This window comes from Moschus berezovskii, chromosome 4, assembly GCF_049115385.1.
Source record: "Moschus berezovskii isolate FMDL1 chromosome 4, NW_MosBer_1.0, whole genome shotgun sequence".
NCBI lineage: Eukaryota > Metazoa > Chordata > Mammalia > Artiodactyla > Moschidae > Moschus > Moschus berezovskii.
In genome coordinates, this window is record NC_142463.1 from 20,983,543 (window position 1) to 21,005,084 (window position 21,542).

Sequence of the window (21,542 nt, forward strand, 5' to 3'; positions counted from 1 at the left end):
GGCCAGCCGCAGGCGCGGAACCGCTGCTAGGCTCGAGCTTCCGAGGGCGCCCACGGGAAGCGGGTGCTCCTCCCTCTCGGCACCGCCCAGAGACTTAGAACTGGGGGAGCCGTCCCAGCGGAACCGCGGCGCTTCACCTTTACCGTTGCGCTCCACCTCTCTCCAGCCGGCTGCCAGGCAACAGCGCTTGGCCCGGCGGCTCTACCGCCCGCCTCCGGTTCAGGCGGGCGCTGGATCCCGGGCTGATTCAGACCGGGTTTTGCGGCGGAATCCGCGAGCTCTGATTCCTTATTTGTTGCCCGCGGCAGCGGTCGGCGGCGGGAGATCATGGTGCTGGACGAACCGTGGGCCGCGCTCTCCGGCGTTTCCGGGCCCGCCCTGGCCTGCTGCTTCGTGGCGGCGGCCTTGGCCCTGCGCTGGTCCAGTCGCCGGACAGCGCGGGCCTCGGCGGTCCGGGCGCGACGGAGGCAGAAAGCGGCCCTGGACACCATGGACAAGGCGGCGCAGCGCTTCCGGCTCCAGGTGACAGCCGGGGTTGGAATCGGTGTGGAGGGGGAGGGGTGGCAGCCGAGCTGTGAGCCGCCCGGGCGCGCGGAGGGGCGGGTGGCCCGCAGCTCAGGTGTGTGGGCAGCGCAGGTTTGTAACTTTCTGACACCCCTCTCGCCACCATGCATTTCGTACTCTTTTCTGAGCCAGGTGGGGTCTGGGGGAGGAATGGAAACGAAAGGGACAGGGCAGGTCGTTGAAGGCTGTTGCCTCACTGGGTCAAAGAGGAGCTTTGCTGTGTGCCAGATAATCTCAAGATCACGGACATACTAGGATGTTTAAACTGCACGATGAGAACCAATAGGATGCTTGGGTTTAGGACTTTGGAATCATAAAGTGATGGCCATGGGACTTCTGAGAGCTTACAGTTCAAATTTATTGAGGATGCTCAGAGGGAGCTGGGGAGAGACTTGCTGAAGTCCACAGGGAGTTGCCAGCTGAGGTGGACTCTTGCCACCTGGCTGTGGAGTCTGATGGGTTATAAGTTCCTTTCATCGATAGGTTTAGTTACAGCCCTTCCCTGGGTGACCTGTCAACAAGCTTCTTTCCCTCTGGATCAGCTCAGTGTGTGTATGGGGGTGAGGGAAGTGGCCTGGAAGAGGAGGCTTTCCTCTAGGTGTATGACACACTGGACTCAGTTCCAAGTCAAAATACCAAACTCAGTTCCTATGTGCTGTGAGAGAGGAGACTTGCTCCAAGGGGTTTTGGATGGAATTTGGATGTGACAGGTGGGAAGGCATTCGAGATGCCTCGGGACAGGAGCTAGACTAGAACCCAGATGCCTGGTGGAACCATCTAGCCTCATTCCAATGGAGAAGAGCAGGGAAGAAAGACAAGGAAGGGAGACCTGGGCCTTGGATGCCAGGCCCTGGATGTGGCTTTGATTCTTTGAGGTTTTAGCTGGATGTACTGGTATGAATTTACACCATGTCATTCCTGGACCAGGAAATGTCTTATTTGTTTATTTATTGAAATAAGAACATATCTGGTTCTAGCCCTCACTCATTGATATGCCACACAGTGAAAGTACACAATGAGTTCATTTTTAGGTACTTAAGCCAAACCAGCCACTTTCCCTACCTACCTGAGCAAAGCTTCGTCACTGTCTGACCCTTCTTCTCTAGTTGAGCTCCCTGGTGCCCAGCTCAGGGATCCTTGCAGTGATACCAGGCCCAGCCTAGAGAACCTTGGCTGCTCCAGAGACTCCAAGTCCTGTGCAGCTAGCTAGCTGAGTTCTGCCAGCTCCACGGAATCTGTGGGGGCAGCTGCAAGAATCTACCCACAGTTCCTGCCTACATGACTCTCCTCCTGGTTGCAAGGAACCCACCAGCTGGCAGAGGTGTGGGGTAGTAGAAGGGTGGGTCTTCCCTCACTTCAGCTCCAAGCATCAGCATCTGGATACAAGCATCCAGTTTCTTTTTGGAGCAACAGCCTTTCTTTATTTTTGAGAACCAAAAAAAAAAAGCAAAATGGCTGTCTGAGGATGCCTTACAATTAGCTGTGAAAAGAAGGGAAGCGAAAAGCAAAGGAGAAAAGGAAAGATATACCGATTTGAATGCAGAGTTCCAAAGAACAGCAAGGAGAGATAAGAAAGCCTTCATCAGTGATCAATGCAAAGAAATAAAGGAAAACAATAGAATGGGAAAGACTAGAGATCTCTTCAAGAAAATCAGAGATACCAAGGGAACATTTCATGCAAAGATGGGCTCAATAAAGGACAGAAATGGTAGGGACCTAACAGAAGCAAAATGTATTAAGAAGAAGTGGCAAGAATACACAGAAGAACTGTACAAAAAAGATCTTCACGACCTAGATAATCACGATGGTGTGATCACTCACCTACAGCCAGATCCTGGAATGTGAAGTCAAGTGGGCCTTAGGAAGCATCACTACAAACAAAGCTAGAAGAGGTGATGGAATTCCAGTTGAGCTATTTCAAATCCTGAAAGATGATGCTGTGAAAGTGCTGCACTCCATATGCCAGCAAATTTGGAAAACCCAGTAGTGGCCACAGGACTGGAAAAGGTCAGTTTTCATTCCAATCCCAAAGAAAGGCAATGCCAAAGAATACTCAAACTACCACACAATTGCACTCATCTCACACGCTAGTAAAGTAATGCTTAAAATTCTCCAAGCCAGGCTTGAGCAATACGTGAACTTCCAGATGTTCAAGCAGGTTTTAGAAAAGGCAGAGGCATCAGAGATAAAATTGCCAACATCCGCTGGATCATTGAAAATGCAAGAGAGTTCCAGAAAAACATCTATTTCTGCTTTATTGACTATGCCAAAGCCTTTGACTGTGTGGATCACAACAAACTGTGGAAAATTCTGGAAGAGATGGGCATACCAGACCACCTGACCTGCCTCTTGAGAAACCTGTATGCAGGTCAGGAAGCAACAGTTAGAACTGGCCATGGAACAACAGACTGGTTCCAAATAGGAAAAGGAGTACGTCAAGGCTGTATATTGTCACCCTGCTCATTTAACTTATATGCAGAGTACATCATGAGAAATGCTGGGCTGGAAGAAGTACAAGCTGGAATCAAGATTGCCAGGAGAAATATCAATAACCTCAGATATGCAGATGACACCACCCTTATGGCAGAAAGTGAAGAAGAACTAAAGAGCCTCTTGATGAAAGTGAAAGAGGAGAGTGGAAAAGTTGGCTTAAAGCTCAACATTCAGAAAACTTGGATCATGGCATCCAGTCCTATCACTTCATGGCAAATAGATGGGGAAACAGTGGCTGACTTTATTTTTCTGGGCTCCAAAATCACTGCAGTTGTTGACTGCAGCCATGAAATTAAAAGACGCTTACTCCTTGGAAGGAAAGTTATGACCAACCTAGACAGTATATTAAAAAGCAGAGACATTACTTTGTCAACAAAGGTCCGTCTAGTCAAGGCTATGGTTTTTCCAGTGGTCATGTATGGATGTGAGTGTTGGACTGTGAAGAAAGCTGATCGCCGAAGAATTGATGCTTTTGAACTGTGGTGTTGGAGAAGACTCTTGAGAGTCCCTTGGACTGCAAGGAGATCCTACCAGTCCATCCTAAAGGAGATCAATCCTGGGTGTTCATTGGAAGGACTGATGTTGAACCTGAAACTCCAATACTTTGGCCACCTGATGCGAACAGCTGACTCACTGGAAAAGACTCTGATGCTGGGAAAGATTGAGGGCAGGAGGAGAAGGGGGACAACAGAGGATGAGATGGTTGGATGGCATCACTGACTCTATGGACATAGGTTTGGGTAGACTCCGGCAGTTGGTGATGGACAGGGAGGCCTGGAGTGCTGCGGTTCATGGGGTCGAAAAGAGTCGGACATCACTGAGCGACTGAACTGAACTGAACTGAACTTCCATGGTAGATTTCCTAAAAGAAATCAACCCTGAATATTCATTGGGAGGACTGATACTGAAGCTGAAGCTCCAGTACTTTGGCCACCTGATGCAAAGAGCTGACTCATTGGAAAAGACCTTGATGCTGGGAAAGATTGAAGGCCAGAGGAGAATGGGGTGGGGATCAGAGGATGAGATTGTTAGATAGCATCACTGACTCAATGGATATGAATTTAAGCAAACTCCAGGAGATAGTGAAGGACACAGGAACCTGGTGTGCTGCAGTCTATGAGATTGCAAGGAGCAGGACATGAATTAGTGACTGAACAACAACACAACAATAATTTCCAGGGCAGGTTTTGGCCTTGAAATACCAAAAGCTGTTTAAACACCCTCTGTGGGTTAGAGCCTGGCCTCAGAACACCACAACTTGGCTCTTCCAGATGAGTAAGTAGGGAAATTCCCTTTTGGTTTTCCGGTGACTGGCAGAAGAAAGGGAGAACTAGTTCAGCAGTCTTGTTTTGAGCAGTCAGTACAGGGGCTGAGGTCTTGAAGACAGTAGTTTTGGGATCAGTAGGAGGTGGGCAGTTTGTGTGCTTAGTTGCTCAGTCATGTCCGACTCTTTTTTGACCCATGGTCTGTATACCCAACAGAATCCCCTGTCCATGAATTCTCCAGGCAAGAACACTGGAGTGGATTACCATTTCCTCCTCCAGGACATCTTCCCAACTCAGGGATCGAATCCTGCGTCTCCTGCACTGCAGGCAGATTCTTAACCCACTGAGCCATTGGGGAAGTTGGGTGGTTTAGCTGAGCTCACACATGACCTTAGGGAGAAGGCCCTCCTCCATGCCACCCCTAAGGCTTTTTCTGCTTGGTGCTGGAGTTGCTGGGGGTTTTGAGGCTGTTTCAACAGTCTTTCTTCTGGGGTTTTCTCAGCCCAGCCCCACACTGAGAAGGGGGCCTTGAGGTCAGAGGGGCCATGGGTGAATACAGCAGCCTGTGGTACAACGCCTGCCTGATAGACTGCAGAGAAGTGAGTTGGGACCCAGATACGTCCTGTGTCCCAAGGTGCTGCTGGAGGAGGGGAGATCCCAAGCGCCTTCTGAACATCACAAATGGTTCATCTCTTTTGGGACTCTAGAGCAACTTTAGAGTGAGGCATGCTTTTCATATGCTTTGTTGACCATGTGAGGCTTAATTTGTAATGTGTGTTTGCCCATTTGCTTCCACCTTACTGCCTGAATGAGTTGTTTATTTTTGACTGTGCTGGGTCATCGTTGCTGCGTGGGCTTTTCTCTAGTTGTGTGATCTGGGGCTACTCTCTCCTTTCGGCATGTGGGCTTCTCATTGCTGTGCCTTCTCTTGTTGACGAACATGAGCTCTAGGGTGCATGGACTTCTATGGTTGTGGTTCCTGGGCTCTAGAGCACAGGCTTAGTAGTTGTGGCACGTGGGCTTAGTTGCTCCACGGCATGTGGGATCTTCCCAGACCAGGGATTGAACCCTTATCTCCTGCACTGGCAGGTGGATTCTTTACCACTGAGACACCCGGGAAGCCCCCTAAGTAAGTTTTAATATTCTTTCTAGACTGAAGTGAGGGACTGCCATTGATAGACTGTGATGACTGGGAGAACCATCCCACTTGCCCACACCTCGGTGCCTCTGCACCTCTGGTTTTAACCTGAATGCCCTTTCCGCACAGACCTTACAAGCCCCTTTGTCAAAATCTCACAAATGCCTCTCCCTTCAACTGGATCTGAACTGTAGTTCCATCTCCTGGAATCTCCAAGACCACCTTGAAGCTGATTTTAAAACAAGTCAGTAAATGAATGGAAGAACAGTATGGTTTTTGTTTCAGTCAATGTCAGTGGTCACATGATCGAATGGAATGTATATCTTGAAATGGAACAGAAGTGATTTAAAAAAAAAACAATAAACCATGAAAAAAAAAATGACTTGGAAGACCATCTAGGGTATCTGAAATTAGGACAGTAGGTGGTTCAGGAGAAAAACAGATTGAGGAGGGGCAGTGATTCAATGATAGGTGTAATATCCTATGCTTGGAAAAAAAAGGCATACAGATGGCCACATGCTTGGTGAGATCTTATTTGTATACTTCCCTGCATTCTCCATATAAATTTTAATTTCCTCCACGTTCTTAGATTGGCCTCCTGGACATGCAGATTTACTCTGGTGTCTTGTGAAAGAGAAAATGTCTCAGCTGCCTGATAACTAGTTGAAGACTTAAAAATATCTGTTAGCAACAGTGTCATCAACTGTCAACACAGAAGAGCAGAGGAAAGAATGAACATTTGTGCTGAGAATTGAGAGGAGCTCCCTGACAGCTTCTAGCTGAGATGCACAGGGCTTCTGTGGACACCCTGGGGGAGGTGGGGAATGGTGGTGATCAGGCTCCTGGTGGTCATTACCCCAGTGTGGTGGGCTCTCTGGTGATTTTTACTTTCTTCCACAAACTGGTAGGCCGTTTTTCATTTTTTACAATGAGCACATATTTATATAATCAGAAAAAAATCTTGCTGTTTTCATTGTGAGGGGAGAAATGCAAGGCATCAGTTCAGTTCAGTCGCTCAGTCGTGTCCGACTCTCCACGACCCCATGAATCACAGCACGCCAGGCCTCCCTGTCCATCACCAACTCCCGGAGTTCACTCAAACTCATGTCCACAGAGTCGGTGATGCCATCCAGCCATCTCATTCTCCGTCGTCCCCTTCTCCTCCCGCCCCCAACCTTTCCCAGCATCAGAGTCTTTTCCAGTGAGTCAACTCGTCGCATGAGGTGGCCAAAGTATTGCAGTTTCAGCTTTAGCATCAGTCCCTCCAATGAACATCCAGGATTGATCTCCTCTAGAATGGACTGGTTGGATCTCCCCTCTGCCCAAAAATAGAATATATATATAAACAACTATATACATTGTGGTTTTTTCACAAACATTCCCCCCCCCCCGCCCCGCCATGAGGGTTCATCAGAAACTGTTAACTATGGTTTCCTTTTCAGAAGAGGGACTTGTCAGGGTGGTCCTAGAGGTGGGGGGAGTGTTTCCTTTCCATTTTGCATACCTTAAAAAAAAAAAGTCATCAGGGGTTGTCTGGGCTTCCCTGATGGCTCAGATTGTAAAGAATCTGCCTGCAATTCAGAGACCCGGATTCAACCCCTGGGTCGGGAAGATCCCCTAGAGAAGGGCATGACTACCCACTCCAGTATTCTTGCCTGGAGAATCCCATGGACAGAGGAGCCTGGCGGGCTACAGTCCATGGGGTCACAAACAGTCAGACACGACTGAAGGGATTTAGCACACAGCGGTTATCTGGTATGTTGTGGTTAGATCATGGATTCATTTTTTTCTCTTTGTAGCTCCTTGTATCATTAAAAAAAGAAAAAAGAAAGAAAAAAATCCCAAGTAAGTGTTGTAATACTTTAACAAATTTGGGGAAGGGGTAGGATATTCCTGATATTGAGGCCGGGTTTCAAAGGCTGTGTGGTGGGTGTGTGCGAAGGGTGTTCAGCTTTGGGCATGAGGTGGGAGTGAGTGGGCTGTGTCACATAGAGGGGGTGCAGGGGGGGTCTGACAGGACCTCAGCCTAGAAACATCTCCTGGACCTTGTGGTGGGAGGCAACCTGACGGGGACAGGTAAGGCGAGGTTGTTGTTGTGCTGTGTGGTCTGGTGGCAAAGCTTGGGCAGAGAAGCCAGCTAGGTGGTCCCTGTGTGACCCAGTAGAGAAAGGATTGGCAGTGGCAAGGGTCTTAGTAGAGGAGATGGAGAGGTGGCCATTTTCCAGAGCTACTTAGGGGCGTGGTGACCGATTATATGTGGGTGGAAGGAGGGGGGCGTTGAAGATGATGGCAGCACCCTTCCTTGCGTGAAGAGGAGCTGGTGGAAAGGAGATAGGAGGCCGTGAGCTCAGGGAAAGGACACAGGAACACAGGGAGCAAGGGGAATAGCCCAGCGAGTGGGTCCGAGCTCAGCTGGGTCAGGAGAGGATGACTTGGAAGCCAAAGGACCTTCTAGAGGCCACGTGATAGGTGTAGGGCTTGGAGTGGAAGCCAAGAGAAGGCATGACTTCTCCCAGCATCGGAGAGGGAAGAGCAGGTGCCCAGAGGAACCTCGGGAGCCTTTGCCTCTTCCTGTGTCTGGCTCCTTCTTGTGCTTCAGGTCATGGCTGAAATAATGTCTTCTGCCTGCCCAGCACATCTGAGTCAGTCCGCTGTTCTTTCTGTCACAGACTCTGTTTACTTCCTTTCTCACACTTATCGTGACCTGTCATCATTTATTAACTTTCTTTCTTTTTTTTTTATTTAAAAATTTATCTTATTTTAAAAAACTTTGGCTCTGCTGGGTCTCCATTGCGTCATGCCAGCTTTCTCTAGTTGCGGTGTATGGGCTTCTCTTGTTGTGGGGCATAGGCTCTAGAGGAGGGGTCCCCAGCCCCTACCAACTGGTAGCAGTCCGTGGCCAGTTGGGAACCAGCTGCACAGCAGGAGGTGAGCTCTGGGGCAGGTGACCAAAACTTCATGTGCCACTCCCCACTGCTCACATTACTGATGAACCCCCCACCCCCATACCTCCTTCCCACCCCTCCTGCCTGTGGAAAAATTGTCTTCCATGAAACCGGTCCCCGGTGCCAAAAAGGTTGGGGACTGCTACTCCAGAGCATGCAGGCTCAGTAGTTGCCCTGCAGCGTGTGGGATCTTAGTTCCCCAACAAGGAATTGAACCTACATCCCCTGCACTGGAAGGCGGATTCTTACCCACTGGGCCACCAGGGATGTCCCTTGTGTTATTAAAATTTCTTTTCTTCTTTTTCAAATTCTTTTTCTCAATTTGTTTTCTTGAAGGTAAGCTCTAAAAGCAGGGACTTGTCTGTCTCGGCTATCTCTAAATTCACAGCCCTAACATAGTCCTCGACACAGAGCAGGTGCTCAGAACATGTGTGTTGACTGGCTGAATGAGTGGGTGACAGAAGCAGCGTGGAGGAGGGAGGGAACCCTGGGAAAAGGGTATGCCTGTGCCTAGGAGGAGTCTGAAGTCAGCCCTGTGAATGCCTCCGTGAGACTCGGAGCAGAATGAAGAGGCAAGTGTTTGTTGTATTGGGCAACGAGGAAGTCCCTGGTGACTTTGGCAAGAGCAGAAGAGGGTAGAGATGAGATGTGGTGGCTGAACTCAGATGCTCTCCTAATTAGCCCAAAGCCCTTGAGGGGGAAGCCAGCGGGAAGCTGCAGGCAGGGGCTGATCCCAGAGACACTGGAGGCCTCCGAGGCCTGGCAATGGGTGTCTGACCAACATCCCACCTTTGGAGAGCTCTTCCCTGACCCCCTCTCTACCTGTGTGCTGCCCACTCAGTACATCCGTGTTGTTTTATTTCTGGCTATCTAAAATTCTTATTTGTTTACTTATAAATGATCTCTGTGTGTTAGTTGCTCAGTTGTAACCGTATGGACTGTAGCCCCCTAGGCTCTGTCCATGGGATTCTTCAAGCAAGAATACTGTAGTGGGTTGCCATTTCCTTCTCCAGGGGATCTTCCTGACCCAGGGATTGAACCCGGGTCTCCTACATTGCAGACAGATTCTTTATCACTGAACCACCAAATTATCTCCTCACTCCCAACTCTGCATCTTGTTGAAGCTCCCCCAAAGCCTGGAGGTGACTTTCTTGTTCACTGCTGTATCCCCATGTCTAGCATGGTCCTTGGTACAGAGTAGATGCCTAATATATTTATCTATGGAATGAATGGAAAAAACCTCTCTCTTGGATGTGGCTCTAGCTTCAACCCCAGCCACCTAGGACAGGGTTTTCTTCTTTCTGCCCTCCCCTGCCAAAGGGTTGAGTAGTTAGGTGCAGGTGGACAGCCAGTGGGCAGCTTGTGCTGAATGGGCAGAGAACTATAGTTTATCTGTAAGTCCTAATTAAGGCACTTCCCCTCTGTGAACCTCAGTTTCTTTAAGCTGTGCAATGGGAATGGTGGTAACATTTAATCCAAACACAGAGCACATCAACAAGGTGTGTGGCCACACTCAGCAACCACTGTGCTAAGCTGCTTCAGTCATCTCCAACTCTCTGCAACACTATGGACTGTAGCCCGCCAGGCTCCTCTGTCCGTGGGACCCCCCAGACAAGAATACCAGAGTGGGTTGCCATACCCTTCTCCAGAGGATCTTCCCCTCCCAGGGGTTGAACCCTTGTCTCATACGTCTCCTGCATTGGCAGGTGAGTTCTTTACCACTAGCGCCACATGCAAAGTTTTTACATAATGGTCTAATACTCAGCCTGGGCATGACCTCTCCCTGGGCCCCGCTTGAGTGAGTTTCTGGAAGAGATAGATCTGTACTGTCCACAGGTGGCAAGGGCCTGCCCAGGCTGGAGCACAATTGTGAGGGGAGAGCCGCAGGTGGGCATGTCTGTTATGGGCTGGCATGTGACAGTGAGCACATGCTTGGTAGGTGCTGGGACTTGGGGGCATGGGCCATGCTGCAGGCACATGGGACCTGGGGGGAGTAGGGGATTGATCCAAGGTATCTCCCCAGAACCCTGACCTGGACTCGGAGGCGCTGCTGGCCCTGCCCCTGCCTCAACTGGTACAGAAGTTACACAGTGGGGACCTGTCTCCCGAGGCTGTGCTCTTCACCTACATGGGAAAGGTAAGGCCAGGGAGTGACCTTGCTCATTCCTCCCCTCTCTGTGCAAGGCTTTGGGAAAACCTGTCTGGAGGGCCATGGTGGGACCACAATGCCAAGGGCTGCCAGGAAGAGAGGGAGGAAGCCAGAGCTGTGTGTGTGTATGAGAAAGAGAGAGAGAAGGCTCTGTGTGTGTGCCTCTGCTGGGGACACTGAGCATGTTGTCCTATCTAGAAACCTGGCTTTTAGCCCAGACTTCCCTCCCCATTCCGCCCCCACCCCATCAGTCACAGAGTCTGGTCTGTTCCCTTTTAGAGCTCCCTCTAGACCATCCCCTTGTCTCCCCCGCTACCCTGGTCTTCCACCAGTCTCCCTCTAGGACCAAGCACCAGTCTCCCGACCAGCTGCCCGCTCAGCATTCCAGCATCCTCTCTGGTCAAGGATTCCAGGGCTTGGGGCATCGGCAGCTCAGCTGCTGGCAGTTACCTGGCCCCCAGAGCCTGCCGTGCTCTGGGGTTCCCTTTACCTGCAAGGCTCTTCCTCCTCTTGCCCTGCTCAGTGCAACAGGCTCCCTGATGAGTCTTCAGGGCCCAGAGAGGAGTCACGTCTTCCAGGGAGCCTCCCATAACCCTCCTCCCCTCCAGCCTGGGTTAGGGTTTCCTCTTCATTGTTCACTTGCTAGCAGCACATTTCTCATCACATCGTAGGGCTTGCCTTGTCTTTCTCTTTCCCAAAGGCACACGTGCGGGCTTTTGGTGGACAGAGTCTTGTTTGTCTGGTGCCTTAGGGCCTAACACTGTGTCTTTTATATGTCGATAGTAAGTGTTCAAGAAATGTGTTTGAAACTAAATGAAGGAAGAAATTGTGCTTTACGAAAATGACTTGCATGTGATATGATCTCTCGGAAGAGAGTATGTGGCAGTGTCTGTGACCTCTAAGCAGGTGGACATAAGTGCCAGGGATGTGAGAGTGGTGTGAGTGCTGTGACTGAGAGGGGGACAGAGTGGGACTGTGGGGAAAGGACTGGACACCCCGGGCCGGGTGCCTTGAAAGGACACAGTCTCAACAGATGGGGTTGCTTCTTTCAAATCCATGTCCCTGGAAAAGCTCCAGCCCTTCAGAGGGAGCATCCACAGAGAGCATTCTGGCTACAGATTGGCCTCCTCTTTTCCTGCCCTGGGCAGCAGACAGATTTCACATACCAGAGTTGGCAATAGGACCACACTCACAGCAGCAGAATGTTCTTATCAGCTGATATCAGTCAGCCATTTCTCAGATTCAGGTGTTCCTGGGGAGGGGAGGAGGTTTCACCTGGGCAGGTGTGGGCCAGGCCTGGGGCAGAGGAGAGTGCTGGGTGCCAGGAAGCAGAAGCCTGGGTCTAGCCCTGCTCTGCACTGACTCCTAGTGCAACTCAACACGGGGATCTAGCCTCACTGGGCACTGGTGTGGCTTGAAGCAGGAGGTGGGTGGGGTGGCGAAGGGTCACCGTCCCCCGCCAGCTCGGCCTCTGGAGGGCATCTGAGGTCAGTGTCTTGTTCCTTTGAGTGTCCTGGTCCTTGGAGCACTCTCTCTCTCTCTGTCTTGGAGTTGAAGATCAGAGATAGCCTGGGTAAGGCTGGGCCGCATGTCCCCAGTGCGGCCAGTGCTGGGCCTACTTACCCTCTGTGCTCCTGGCTCTGGGTCGTGTTAATGATTACCCTGTCACTGGGTGGTATATTTGAAAAGGCCAATCTTATGCTATGTTGATTTTACCACAGTTGAAAAACAAAAGAAGCCAGCCTCACCTCACTCTGTCGGATGTCCATTTCTCCCTCCCCCAGGCCTGGGAAGTCAACAAAGGGACTAACTGTGTGACCACCTACCTGGCAGACTGTGAGACTCAGCTGTGCCAGCTCCCAAGACAGGGCCTGCTCTATGGTGTCCCTGTGAGCCTCAAGGAGTGCTTCAGCTATAAGGTGTGCCCTACCCCAATCCCTGCCAGCCAGCTCTGGGTCCTGGGTCCCTCTGGGCCCTCAGAGGAAGTCCTCGGTCCAAAGGCCTTGAGAGGGCACCACAGGTGTGTCCTGCCTTGGCCTGTGGGGTGGTGGTGGGAACAGACCCTGTATGTTGAAGCCCCCCTGGCTCATCAACCATGTCCCTCTCACCCATCTGTCCGTCTAGGGCCAGGATTCGACACTGGGCTTGAGCCTGAACCAGGGGGTGCCAGCGGAGGGTGACTGTGTGGTGGTGCAGGTGCTGAAGTTGCAGGGCGCTTTGCCCTTCGTGCACACCAATGTCCCCCAGTCCATGTTAAGGTTGGATCCCAGAGGTGCAGGGTGGGGGGCAGGGACACTGGTACCAACATGACCGGGGCTGACCCCTTCCCCCTTCCTCCAGCTTTGACTGCAGTAACCCCCTCTTTGGCCCAACCATGAACCCATGGAATTCTTCCAAGAGCCCAGGTGGCTCCTCAGGGGGTGAGGGGGCCCTCATTGCTGCTGGGGGCTCCCCACTGGGCTTAGGCACCGACATTGGAGGCAGCATCCGCTTTCCCTCAGCCTTCTGTGGCATCTGCGGTCTCAAACCCACGGGGAACCGCCTCAGGTAGGATGTAGGTGGCGGGTAGAGGGAGCCTCTGAGTCCTGCTATGTGACCTTGGCTTAGCTTCCCACCTTTCCGGGCTCCAGGCAGGGATTCCCTGACAGGGGTTTTGCTAGGAGGTAGTGTCATAGCACCACCAGCCCCTGGTTCCTAGTTTCCAAAGTGGTGAGCGAGTTGGGGACTGCTGACTGGATGTGGGGTCAGGCAGGGGGTGGCCATTTCCAACCTCTTGTGTTTCTTATCCAGCAAGAGTGGCCTGAAGGGCTGTGTCTATGGACAGGTAGCAGGTAAGGTCTGTGGTTCCCTCTGCGCCCTGGAGGAGGGGGTTCTGCACCTCTGCCCCTGCCTCTCCTTGGGGCAGTGTTGGGTCCCAAGGCCACTCTAGGTCTGCATTCCTACCTCCTATCTGCTCACACTCCATGGCTCCGGCCCAACCCTTCCTTGGACCCAGCCCTGGAACCCCTCGGGGCTGGGTGATCTCTCTCTCCTTCCCTCCCTGCCCCACAGTACAGCTCGCGGTCGGACCCATGGCCCGGGACGTGGAGAGCCTCGCATTGTGCCTGCGAGCACTGCTGTGTGAGGACATGTTCCGCTTGGACCCCACTGTGCCCCCTTTGCCCTTCAGGGAGGAGGTGAGCGGGGGTGGGGGTGGGCATGGGGATGGATTCGGGGCTCACTGGTGCTCCTGAGCCCTTGCAGGCAGGCCTGGGAGGCCCTGTCTCTTGAAAACCAGCCCCCGGGGGTCTAAAGCCAGCACTAGCACCTCTGCCGGTGGTGGCACAGCGGTAAAGAATCCGCCTGCCAATGCAGGAGATGCAGGAGGCGTGGGTTCAGTCCCTGGGTCGGGAAGATTCCCTGGAGAAGGAAATGGCAACCCACTCCAGTATCCTTGCCAGGATAATCCCATGGACAGAGGAGTCTAGTGGGCTAACAGTCCATGGGGTTGCAGACTGCGTGAATGAGCACAGCATCACCTCTGCAAACAGCCACCAGATGGTGCCCTTTCCTGCATTTGGAAATCCTGAGTCTTTCAAATTGGCTGGCTGGGAGCCAGAGCCTTGGGGCTCTCGCTGTGGAACAGGAGGGACCTTGAGGCTAAGAAAAGCTTGAGAGAGAACTCCTGAACCTCTTCTGCATTTGACAAGCCAGTAAACAGGAGCCTTTCTTGCAGCATTCATTTCTCTATCCCCAGCCTCCAGCAGAATGCTTGGCATGGAGGCTGAGTGAGTTAAGAACAGTTATAAGTGGAGCGATCTCTCTCCCAGAGAGAGCTGGGATATGTGGGCAGGGATCTGTCAGATACTGGCTCCCCCAAAGTATCACCAAACAGCCTGTAGATCAGATAAGGCTGAGTGTATTACTGTCTGTGGTGAGGGAGGGCGCTGCCCACACAGAGCATTAGTAGCATGGGGGAGGAGCACAAAGTTAGAATATTGAGGTTGGTCTGTTGGTGGATATGTCAATGATAGCTCAGTTGGTAAAAAATCTGCCTGCAATGGAGGAGACCCCAGTTCGATTCCTGGGCTGGGAGAATCCACTGGAGAAGGGAAAGGCTACCCACTCCAGTATTCTGGGGTTTTCCTTGTGGCTCAGCTGGTAAAGAATCCGCTCGCAGTGCAGGAGATCTGGGTTCTATCCCTGTGTTGGGATGATCCCCTGGAGAAGGGAAAGGCTACCCACTCCAGTATTCTGGCCTAGAAAATTCCATGGAGTGTATAGTCTATGGGGTTGCAAAGAGTTGTACTCGACTGAGTCACTTTCACTTCCATGTTAGCGTAGGGAGTCGGTTAGGATTCGGTCATAATGTAATTGGTTAGGACTGGTGGGTGCAGTGAGGTGAGGATTCTGAGGAGAGCAGTTCAAGGATTCTTGGAGATAAACTGTTGTTTGGTGATCCTATTGAAGAGCTGACAGGTCTTCTAAGAATGACTAATAAAGTTGTCTGTACTTTACAAGCAACAGATTTCAGGAGTAGTCAAGTTAGAGATGTGAGCAGTGGTGTAGTGTGAGCTGTTACTCAATCGTATCCCACTCTGCAACCCCATGGACTGTAGCCCTTGGGGCTCCTCCACGCATGGGAATTCTCCAGGCAAGAATACTGGAGTGGGTTGCCATGCCCTCCTCCAGGAGTGGTATAGTAAAGCCATGTTAATGTAGACTGTGTAAGCTGTGTAATGTAAGTGCTGTTTCCCAGCGGTCTGGCATTACTCCCTACAGACCTCTTGCCTGGGAAGGGGTGAGGACCCGTGGGCAGCATGAAATCTGGGCTGGGGCGAGGGAGAGCAAGCTCCCACTCCTCAGCTGAGGAGATGTTCTAACTCTACCCAAGAGGGAGGAGAGGCAATGAGGCCCCTGTCCCAAGGTCTGGAACAATCTATTATGGGAGCCAGGACTTGCATTCTCGAAACAGGCTGTAGACGCCTGGGTTTCCTCCCTGATGTTGCCACTCTGCCCTGATGAGTGGCCTGGGGCAAGTCCCGGCCCTGCTCAGGGCCTGTCTCCCTATCTAGACCTGAAGCCTGTGGAATCCTCCTTCTTGCTCTGTCTACCTGCTGAGTCACTGGAAAGGTGTTTTGTGAAAGGGTCAGACAAAACAGGGGCTGGCCTCCCTGGAGGTCAGTTTTCGGGGGATCTAGACTGATGCTAAAGCTGAAACTCCAATACTTTGGCCACCTCATGCGACGAGTTGACTCACTGGAAAAGAGTCTGATGCTAGGAGGGATTGGGGGTGGGAGGAGACAGGGACGACAGAGAATGAGATGGCTGGATGGCATCACTGACTCAATGGACATGAGTTTGAGTGAACTCCGGGAGTTGGTGATGGACAGGGAGGCCTGGCGTGCTGTGATTTATGGAGTCGCAAAGAGTCGGACACGACTGAGCGACTGAACTGAACTGAACTGAACTGAGGCAGTAGCCTCAAAGCTGTGTCTGGGGCTGAGTGGTGGCTCTGAACTCTGGGAGCCCTGCTTCAGGCCACCCTCTCCTGACCTGACTCTGACTCGTACGTGCTGCCCCCAGATCTACAGAAGCTCTCAGCCCCTGCGTATAGGGTATTATGAGACCGACAACTATACCATGCCCACGCCGGCCATGAAGCGGGCCCTGCTGGAGACCAAGCAGAGACTTGAGGTTGCTGGCCACACGGTATGCTAGGGGAGGGGGGAACCCACAGGTCCTGGCATTGCCCCTCCTTCAGGGAAGCCTTCTAGGTACCCATGACTGCCACCCATCCATGGCACCCTTGTATCCTGATTGTTCTGAGGATGGGGTTGAAAATTCAATCCCTGGGGGACCAGTAAAAAGGGGCTGATCAGAAGTATTGGGGTACATGCTTGATGGTGACTTCACCTCTGAGCTGGGATGTGGGAGCTGCATGGAGTGGTCCTTCCTTGTCAACCATAAACAGTGGTGCACAGCTGTCCAGGGGTTCTCAGGGACCTGAGATGGCAGGCTTGGGGCCATTCACCTGAGACAGGCTTATATGTGGTTCCAGACTCCTCTCAGGATACACATCTTATGGGGAGATATCACAGGCCAACAAGGGTGCCTTTGTGGCTCCAGTAAGGGCACCGTGAGGGCTGAGGGCTGCCTGGACAGTGTGTTTTGGGGGGTGGGACCCAAGGGTTTCTAGGTCTTGGAACTTTACGTGCCTCCATTTTTGCAGCTGGTTCCCTTCCTGCCGAGCAACATACCCTATGCTCTGGAGACCCTGGGCATGGGCGGGCTGTTCAGTGACGGTGGCATGACCTTCCTACAGAACTTGTGAGTGACTGGGTATGGGGGTGGGTGGTGGGATCAGGACATGGGCAGATGCAGGGAGAGCGGCTGAGTGCTGTGTTCCTCCCTGGGACAGGCCACTGGGGAAGATGGAGGACGGGCCTTGGCAGAACCTGAAGAAGGCCTGGAACTTTCTGGGCAGGGACCTTACCACCCCTCTGGCTTCAAGTTGAGCCTAGAGCTGCCTTGTCAGGGAGAGTTTGGAAAGGTGCCAGTGTGGGGACAGGCAGGATTGAGCAGCCCTGGCCTGGCCCTGGGCTGAGTTGTGCAGGAAGTTGCCTATCTGTTGGGGAAAGATTGAGAAACAAGGGTGGAGTCAAGCAGGAAGGCAGGGGTGTAGACCTGCCGTTACTCCACACTCCTCGGATTTGTGCCACATCTTCCGCCTTTGAGCAGGATCTGTTTTCTTGCCTGAAAAATCAGAAGATGGACCACACCAGCTTTATGGGGCTTTGCAGAGCTCATATTTGAGAAGCTGGTCCCACGGGGATGTTTTCAGTTCTAAAGGCTGATGGGGGCAGGGCAGGTCTGTGAAGGTGCCTCCTGGGGACATGCCCAGATTGAATGGACTTCTCCCAGTAGCCAAGTATGGTCTGGGAGGCTTCCCTGGTAACTCAGCTGGTAAAGAATCTGCTTTCAATGCGGGAGACCTGGGTTCGATTCCTGGGTCGGGAAGATCCACTGGAGAAGGGATAACCACTCCAGTATTCTTGGGCTTCTCTGGTGGCTCAACTGGTAAAGAATCCACCTGCAATGTGGGAGACCTGGGTTCGATCCCTGGGTTGAGAAGATCCCTTGGAGAACAGAACGGCTACCCACTCCAGTATTCTGGCGAATTCCATGGACTATTCCATGGGGTTGCAGAGTTGGACATGACTGAGCAACTCTCACTCAGTGGAAAGGCCACCCCTCAGTTTGGCCCTCGGGGTGAGGCTCCAGGATCAGTTGCCTGAGACCTTTCCCTGAGATCGAGAGCAGAGATAGCCTAAGAGGCAAGGATTACTGTACCCACTCGGGATTACACCACTCGTGCCTCCAGGCTGGCATCAGCATCTGTGGGGGGATGCCCTCGGCAGTATCTTTGGGCCAGGGAGATGCTGCCCATAGTTCTTATTGCTCTGAGCTGAGTTTGCAACGGAGGGAGACAGGGAGCCCTGCCTTGGGGAGCTCCAGTGGATGTGGGTGGAGACCAAGCATCTCAAAGGGTCTGCAGACACATGTCACATATTGGAAAGGAGAGGCTGGGATGAAGGGGCTGGAGGCTGTGGTTACTGGAGTCTGGTGAGGAGGGAGGTAAGAGTCACTGGGTGGAGACTGGGGAATGCCGCAGGTGGGGGTGAGCCAGGAGGGACACCTTGGGTGGATGCACCTGGACTGGACCCTTTGTCTCCCAGCAAAGGTGATTTCGTGGATCCCTGCTTGGGGGACTCGATCTCAATTCTGAGGCTGCCCGGATGGCTTAAAGGACTGCTGGCTTTCATGATGAAGCCTCTGGTGAGGGCAGAAGGAGTGGAAGGGTGGGCACCACTGGGCTCTTTCCCCCTTCCCTTAGCCTCCCCTTCTTCGCAGCCCCACCCTATCTCTTTTCCTCTCCTCATGCTCTTCAATATTCAGCCAACCTGCTTGCTGAGAGGAGTGCTGACCTGGGGCCTTCAGGGAGGGACAGAGGGAGGAGGCCTAGGTGGCTTGGCCTGAAGATTATTGCCACACCTGGTCTAAAGTCCAGTCACTGACAGCATCTGTTCTTTTGCAGGTCCCAAGGTTATCAGCCTTTCTCAACAATATGAAGTCTCGGTAAGAGTTTTTCCCACTCCCAGACGCCTGTACGACTGTCCCCCTGACCTGGGTCCAAGTGCTCTCCAATGGGAAACGATGAGAGAAGTAGCTTCTGAGGCTGGAAGTGATCTAAGGAGGGTGGCAATCTCTGTGGCCTTGGTGAGGAGGGGGGGCAGTCTTGAAAATGTCTTAGCAAGATACAGGAAAGGCTGGAGAGTAAGGACCTGAAGGAGAGCAAGGTTGGGAGAGTATGAAGAGGAGGAGATTGCCCTGCCTGGACATGGGTGGAAAGGCCCAGAAAGGAACTAGTGGGTGGCAAGGAGCGGGGAATATTGGTGACCCGTAAGAGGTGCTGGTCTTAGAGACTGAACTGCACTGCGCCTGTTCCTGCCTGTCCATCAGGGCCTCAAGCCAGAAAAGATGGGAGTAAATTGCCTGATTCTCAGGCCCTTACAACTTGTGAACTTGCCTTCTCTTTCATGTGTGTGTACTAAGTCGCTTCAGTTGTGTCCAGTTCTTTGTGACTCAATGGACTGGAGCCTGCCAGGCTCCTCTGTCCAAGGGATTCTTCAGGCAAGAATACTGGAGTGGGTTGCCATGCCCTCCTCCAGGGGATCTTCCCGACCCAGTGATTGAACCTGTGGCTCCTGCATTGCAGGTGGCTTCTTTACCGCTGAGCCACGAGGGAAGCCCATTCCTCTCTCACCACTAGGCATTGAGGACCTTGGGCGGCTCTGTGTCCTAAGAGTATCTGGGGGTCTGACTTAAGTCCCTCTTGGGGACTCCATGGGATACGAACTTAGGGATTAGAACTTCTGCCCTGCACTGCTTTCCTCTCAGAGTGCCCTGGAATTGAGAAGGGTCTGAGGAGGAAGGAAATCTGGAAGGTTTTGAGAGTAGGGGCCTGATGTTGCTAATCCCTATGGCTGTGATCATCATGGTTGGTGACTCCACTCCCTCTCTCCAGGTCGGCTGGAAAGCTCTGGGAACTGCATCATGAGATTGAGGTGAGGCCAGAGCCCCTGGACTAGAGTAGGGTGGGCGGGGGTGGGGCCGGACAGGGCATATACCTCGGGGTCTCTTGGACACTGGTCCCTCTGGTCCCCTGGAGTGGCCCATCATTCCCTGCTCCCACTCCCTGGATTGGGCCGTTTGGGGCCTACTCTGTGACCCTCACTTGCCCAGAGGCCCATCCTCAGGGCCTGGGTGGACCTGGATGCTTCTTTGCCACTCTGGTTCTGCCTGTAACCAGCACTCCATGGCCCCACCCTGGCAGGAAGAGTGGTCTCTGTGGTTCTGTGGAGCATTTGATGCCTGCTGAAAGCATCCCTGTCTGAGTATCCCGAGGTCCTCCATCCTGTCACGGTGCAGTTTAGATCTGGGGCAGGCGTGGGGCCAGTCACCCCGCCTCAATGCCTGTACTGCAGAGCCCATGGAATGGATTGTGTCTGAACGCTTCACTGGGTGTGCGGGCATCCTCCGCAGGTATACCGGCACTCCGTGATGGCCCAGTGGAGAGCCCTGGAGCTGGATGTGCTGCTCACCCCTATGCTGGGCCCTGCCCTCGACCTGAATGGCCCAGGCAAGGCCACAGGTTAGGCTGGCAGCCCCATCACATCCCTCCCACCTGTCTCTTCTCTTCTGAGTCCTGCCCTGTGCCTGGTGGGGTTGCTGGGAAGTAGCAGGGGAGGAGCCCTGGGGGAGGACTCCACCCCTGATAGGCTCACAGTCTGGTTGGCTGGAGAGATGGGAGTCAGGTGTTATGCCTTGGGAGGGAATGAACTGCTTGTCCTCAAGTGATATTCAAGTTGGAGGTCTTGTTACAGAGTCTATGGTTTTGGGAGGTGGTCTTTGAAGTCCAGGTGGGGTTTAGATAAACCAAGAAAACAGCAATGAAGCTGCAGGGGGCAGGGGGGGAGAGGCACAGGACAAGCATTAGTGGGCTCTCCAGCCTGCCCTGAATCCAGGTTCCTGGGCTTTGTCACTCTCACTCAAGTCTCAGCCCTCGGCGAGAACCCCTCCCTGCTGGTGGAGGCCAGTGCCATCTCTCAGGGTGGAAGATGGGGGCTGGGAGCCAACAGTCGTCCTGGAAGGTCGGCTGACCTGCTCCAGCCCCTTGTGCTGTGTCTCAGGGGCCGTCAGCTATACTGTGCTCTACAACTGCCTGGACTTCCCCGCGGGGGTGGTACCTGTCACCACGGTGACCGCCGAGGACGAGGCCCAGCTGCCGCTTTACAAGGGCCACTTTGGGGATATCTGGGACAAGATGCTGCGGAAGGCGAGTCTCTTCCCCTCGTCTCCCCCCTCCCAGAACCCCTTCCTCTAGTGGAGAGGACAGTATAAACAGGTGCAGGCCTTGTCGGCCTTTCTTAACGCAGGACCCCTAGAGACTGCGGGCAGGCCCTGCTGTGCTGCCCCTCCTCCCTAGCTGGGGCGCTTCCTGGGTCTGGGTGGGGCCCTGCCTTGAGACCTCGGGTCCTGGTGCCTGTGTCCCCTGCAGGTTGTGAGGAAGAGCGTGGGGCTGCCCGTGGCTGTGCAGTGCGTGGCTCTGCCCTGGCAGGAAGAGCTGTGTCTGCGGTTCATGCGGGAGGTGGAGCAGCTGATGAACCCGGACAAGCAGCTATCCTGACTGCAGCCCACCCGGCCCTGGAGGACCCGAGACCCGCCTGGAGCTGCATCCAGCCTAGTCAGGGCACAGCTGCTGCCCCGCCAGGAAGTATTCAGCCTGGGCTGAGGCTTCCGAGTCCCTCCCCCCTGCCCCCTACGGGAAGCCCAGACCCACTGGATCTGAACCTCACTTCCTCCCCAGGTCCGCTCTCTGTCCTGACCACCCCACTTCACTGTGGCAGCCAGCGGGCATGACGTGATGACTAACAATCAAGAACTGG

General features: G+C 53.1%; 1 protein-coding gene across 6 annotated transcripts; it reads left to right on the top strand.

Annotated features, from left to right (window-relative positions):
• The first annotated feature begins 125 nt into the window (after positions 1-125).
• On the top strand, positions 126-21,542 carry LOC129541296 (fatty-acid amide hydrolase 1). Of its 6 annotated transcripts, XM_088835269.1 has the most exons (17): positions 385-522; positions 7,260-7,305; positions 9,891-10,111; positions 10,429-10,542; positions 12,339-12,473; positions 12,679-12,812; positions 12,895-13,101; positions 13,345-13,385; positions 13,606-13,730; positions 16,120-16,245; positions 16,766-16,863; positions 18,273-18,372; positions 18,632-18,672; positions 19,622-19,661; positions 20,140-20,248; positions 20,787-20,932; positions 21,155-21,542. In XM_088835269.1, exons 4-17 carry the CDS (start codon positions 10,534-10,536, stop codon positions 21,281-21,283), a joined length of 1,440 nt encoding a protein of 479 aa, XP_088691395.1. In that variant the 5' UTR covers positions 385-522; positions 7,260-7,305; positions 9,891-10,111; positions 10,429-10,533; the 3' UTR covers positions 21,284-21,542. The 6 variants fall into 6 exon arrangements, with proteins under 6 accessions (XP_055259095.1, XP_088691394.1, XP_088691393.1 ...); XM_088835270.1 differs by lacking the exon at positions 9,891-10,111; XM_088835267.1 differs by lacking the exons at positions 7,260-7,305; positions 9,891-10,111 and having other exon boundaries at positions 149-522.

Excerpts from the sequence above, each read along its gene's own strand:
- LOC129541296 (XM_088835267.1), top strand. The coding sequence starts at position 328 with ATGGTGCTGGACGAACCGTGGGCCGCGCTCTCCGGCGTTTCCGGGCCC. Across the intron at positions 13,102-13,344 it reads CCCACGGGGAACCGCCTCAG|CAAGAGTGGCCTGAAGGGCT; the intron begins GTAGGATGTAGG and ends TTTCTTATCCAG. Across the intron at positions 16,864-18,272 it reads ATGACCTTCCTACAGAACTT|CAAAGGTGATTTCGTGGATC; the intron begins GTGAGTGACTGG and ends TTTGTCTCCCAG.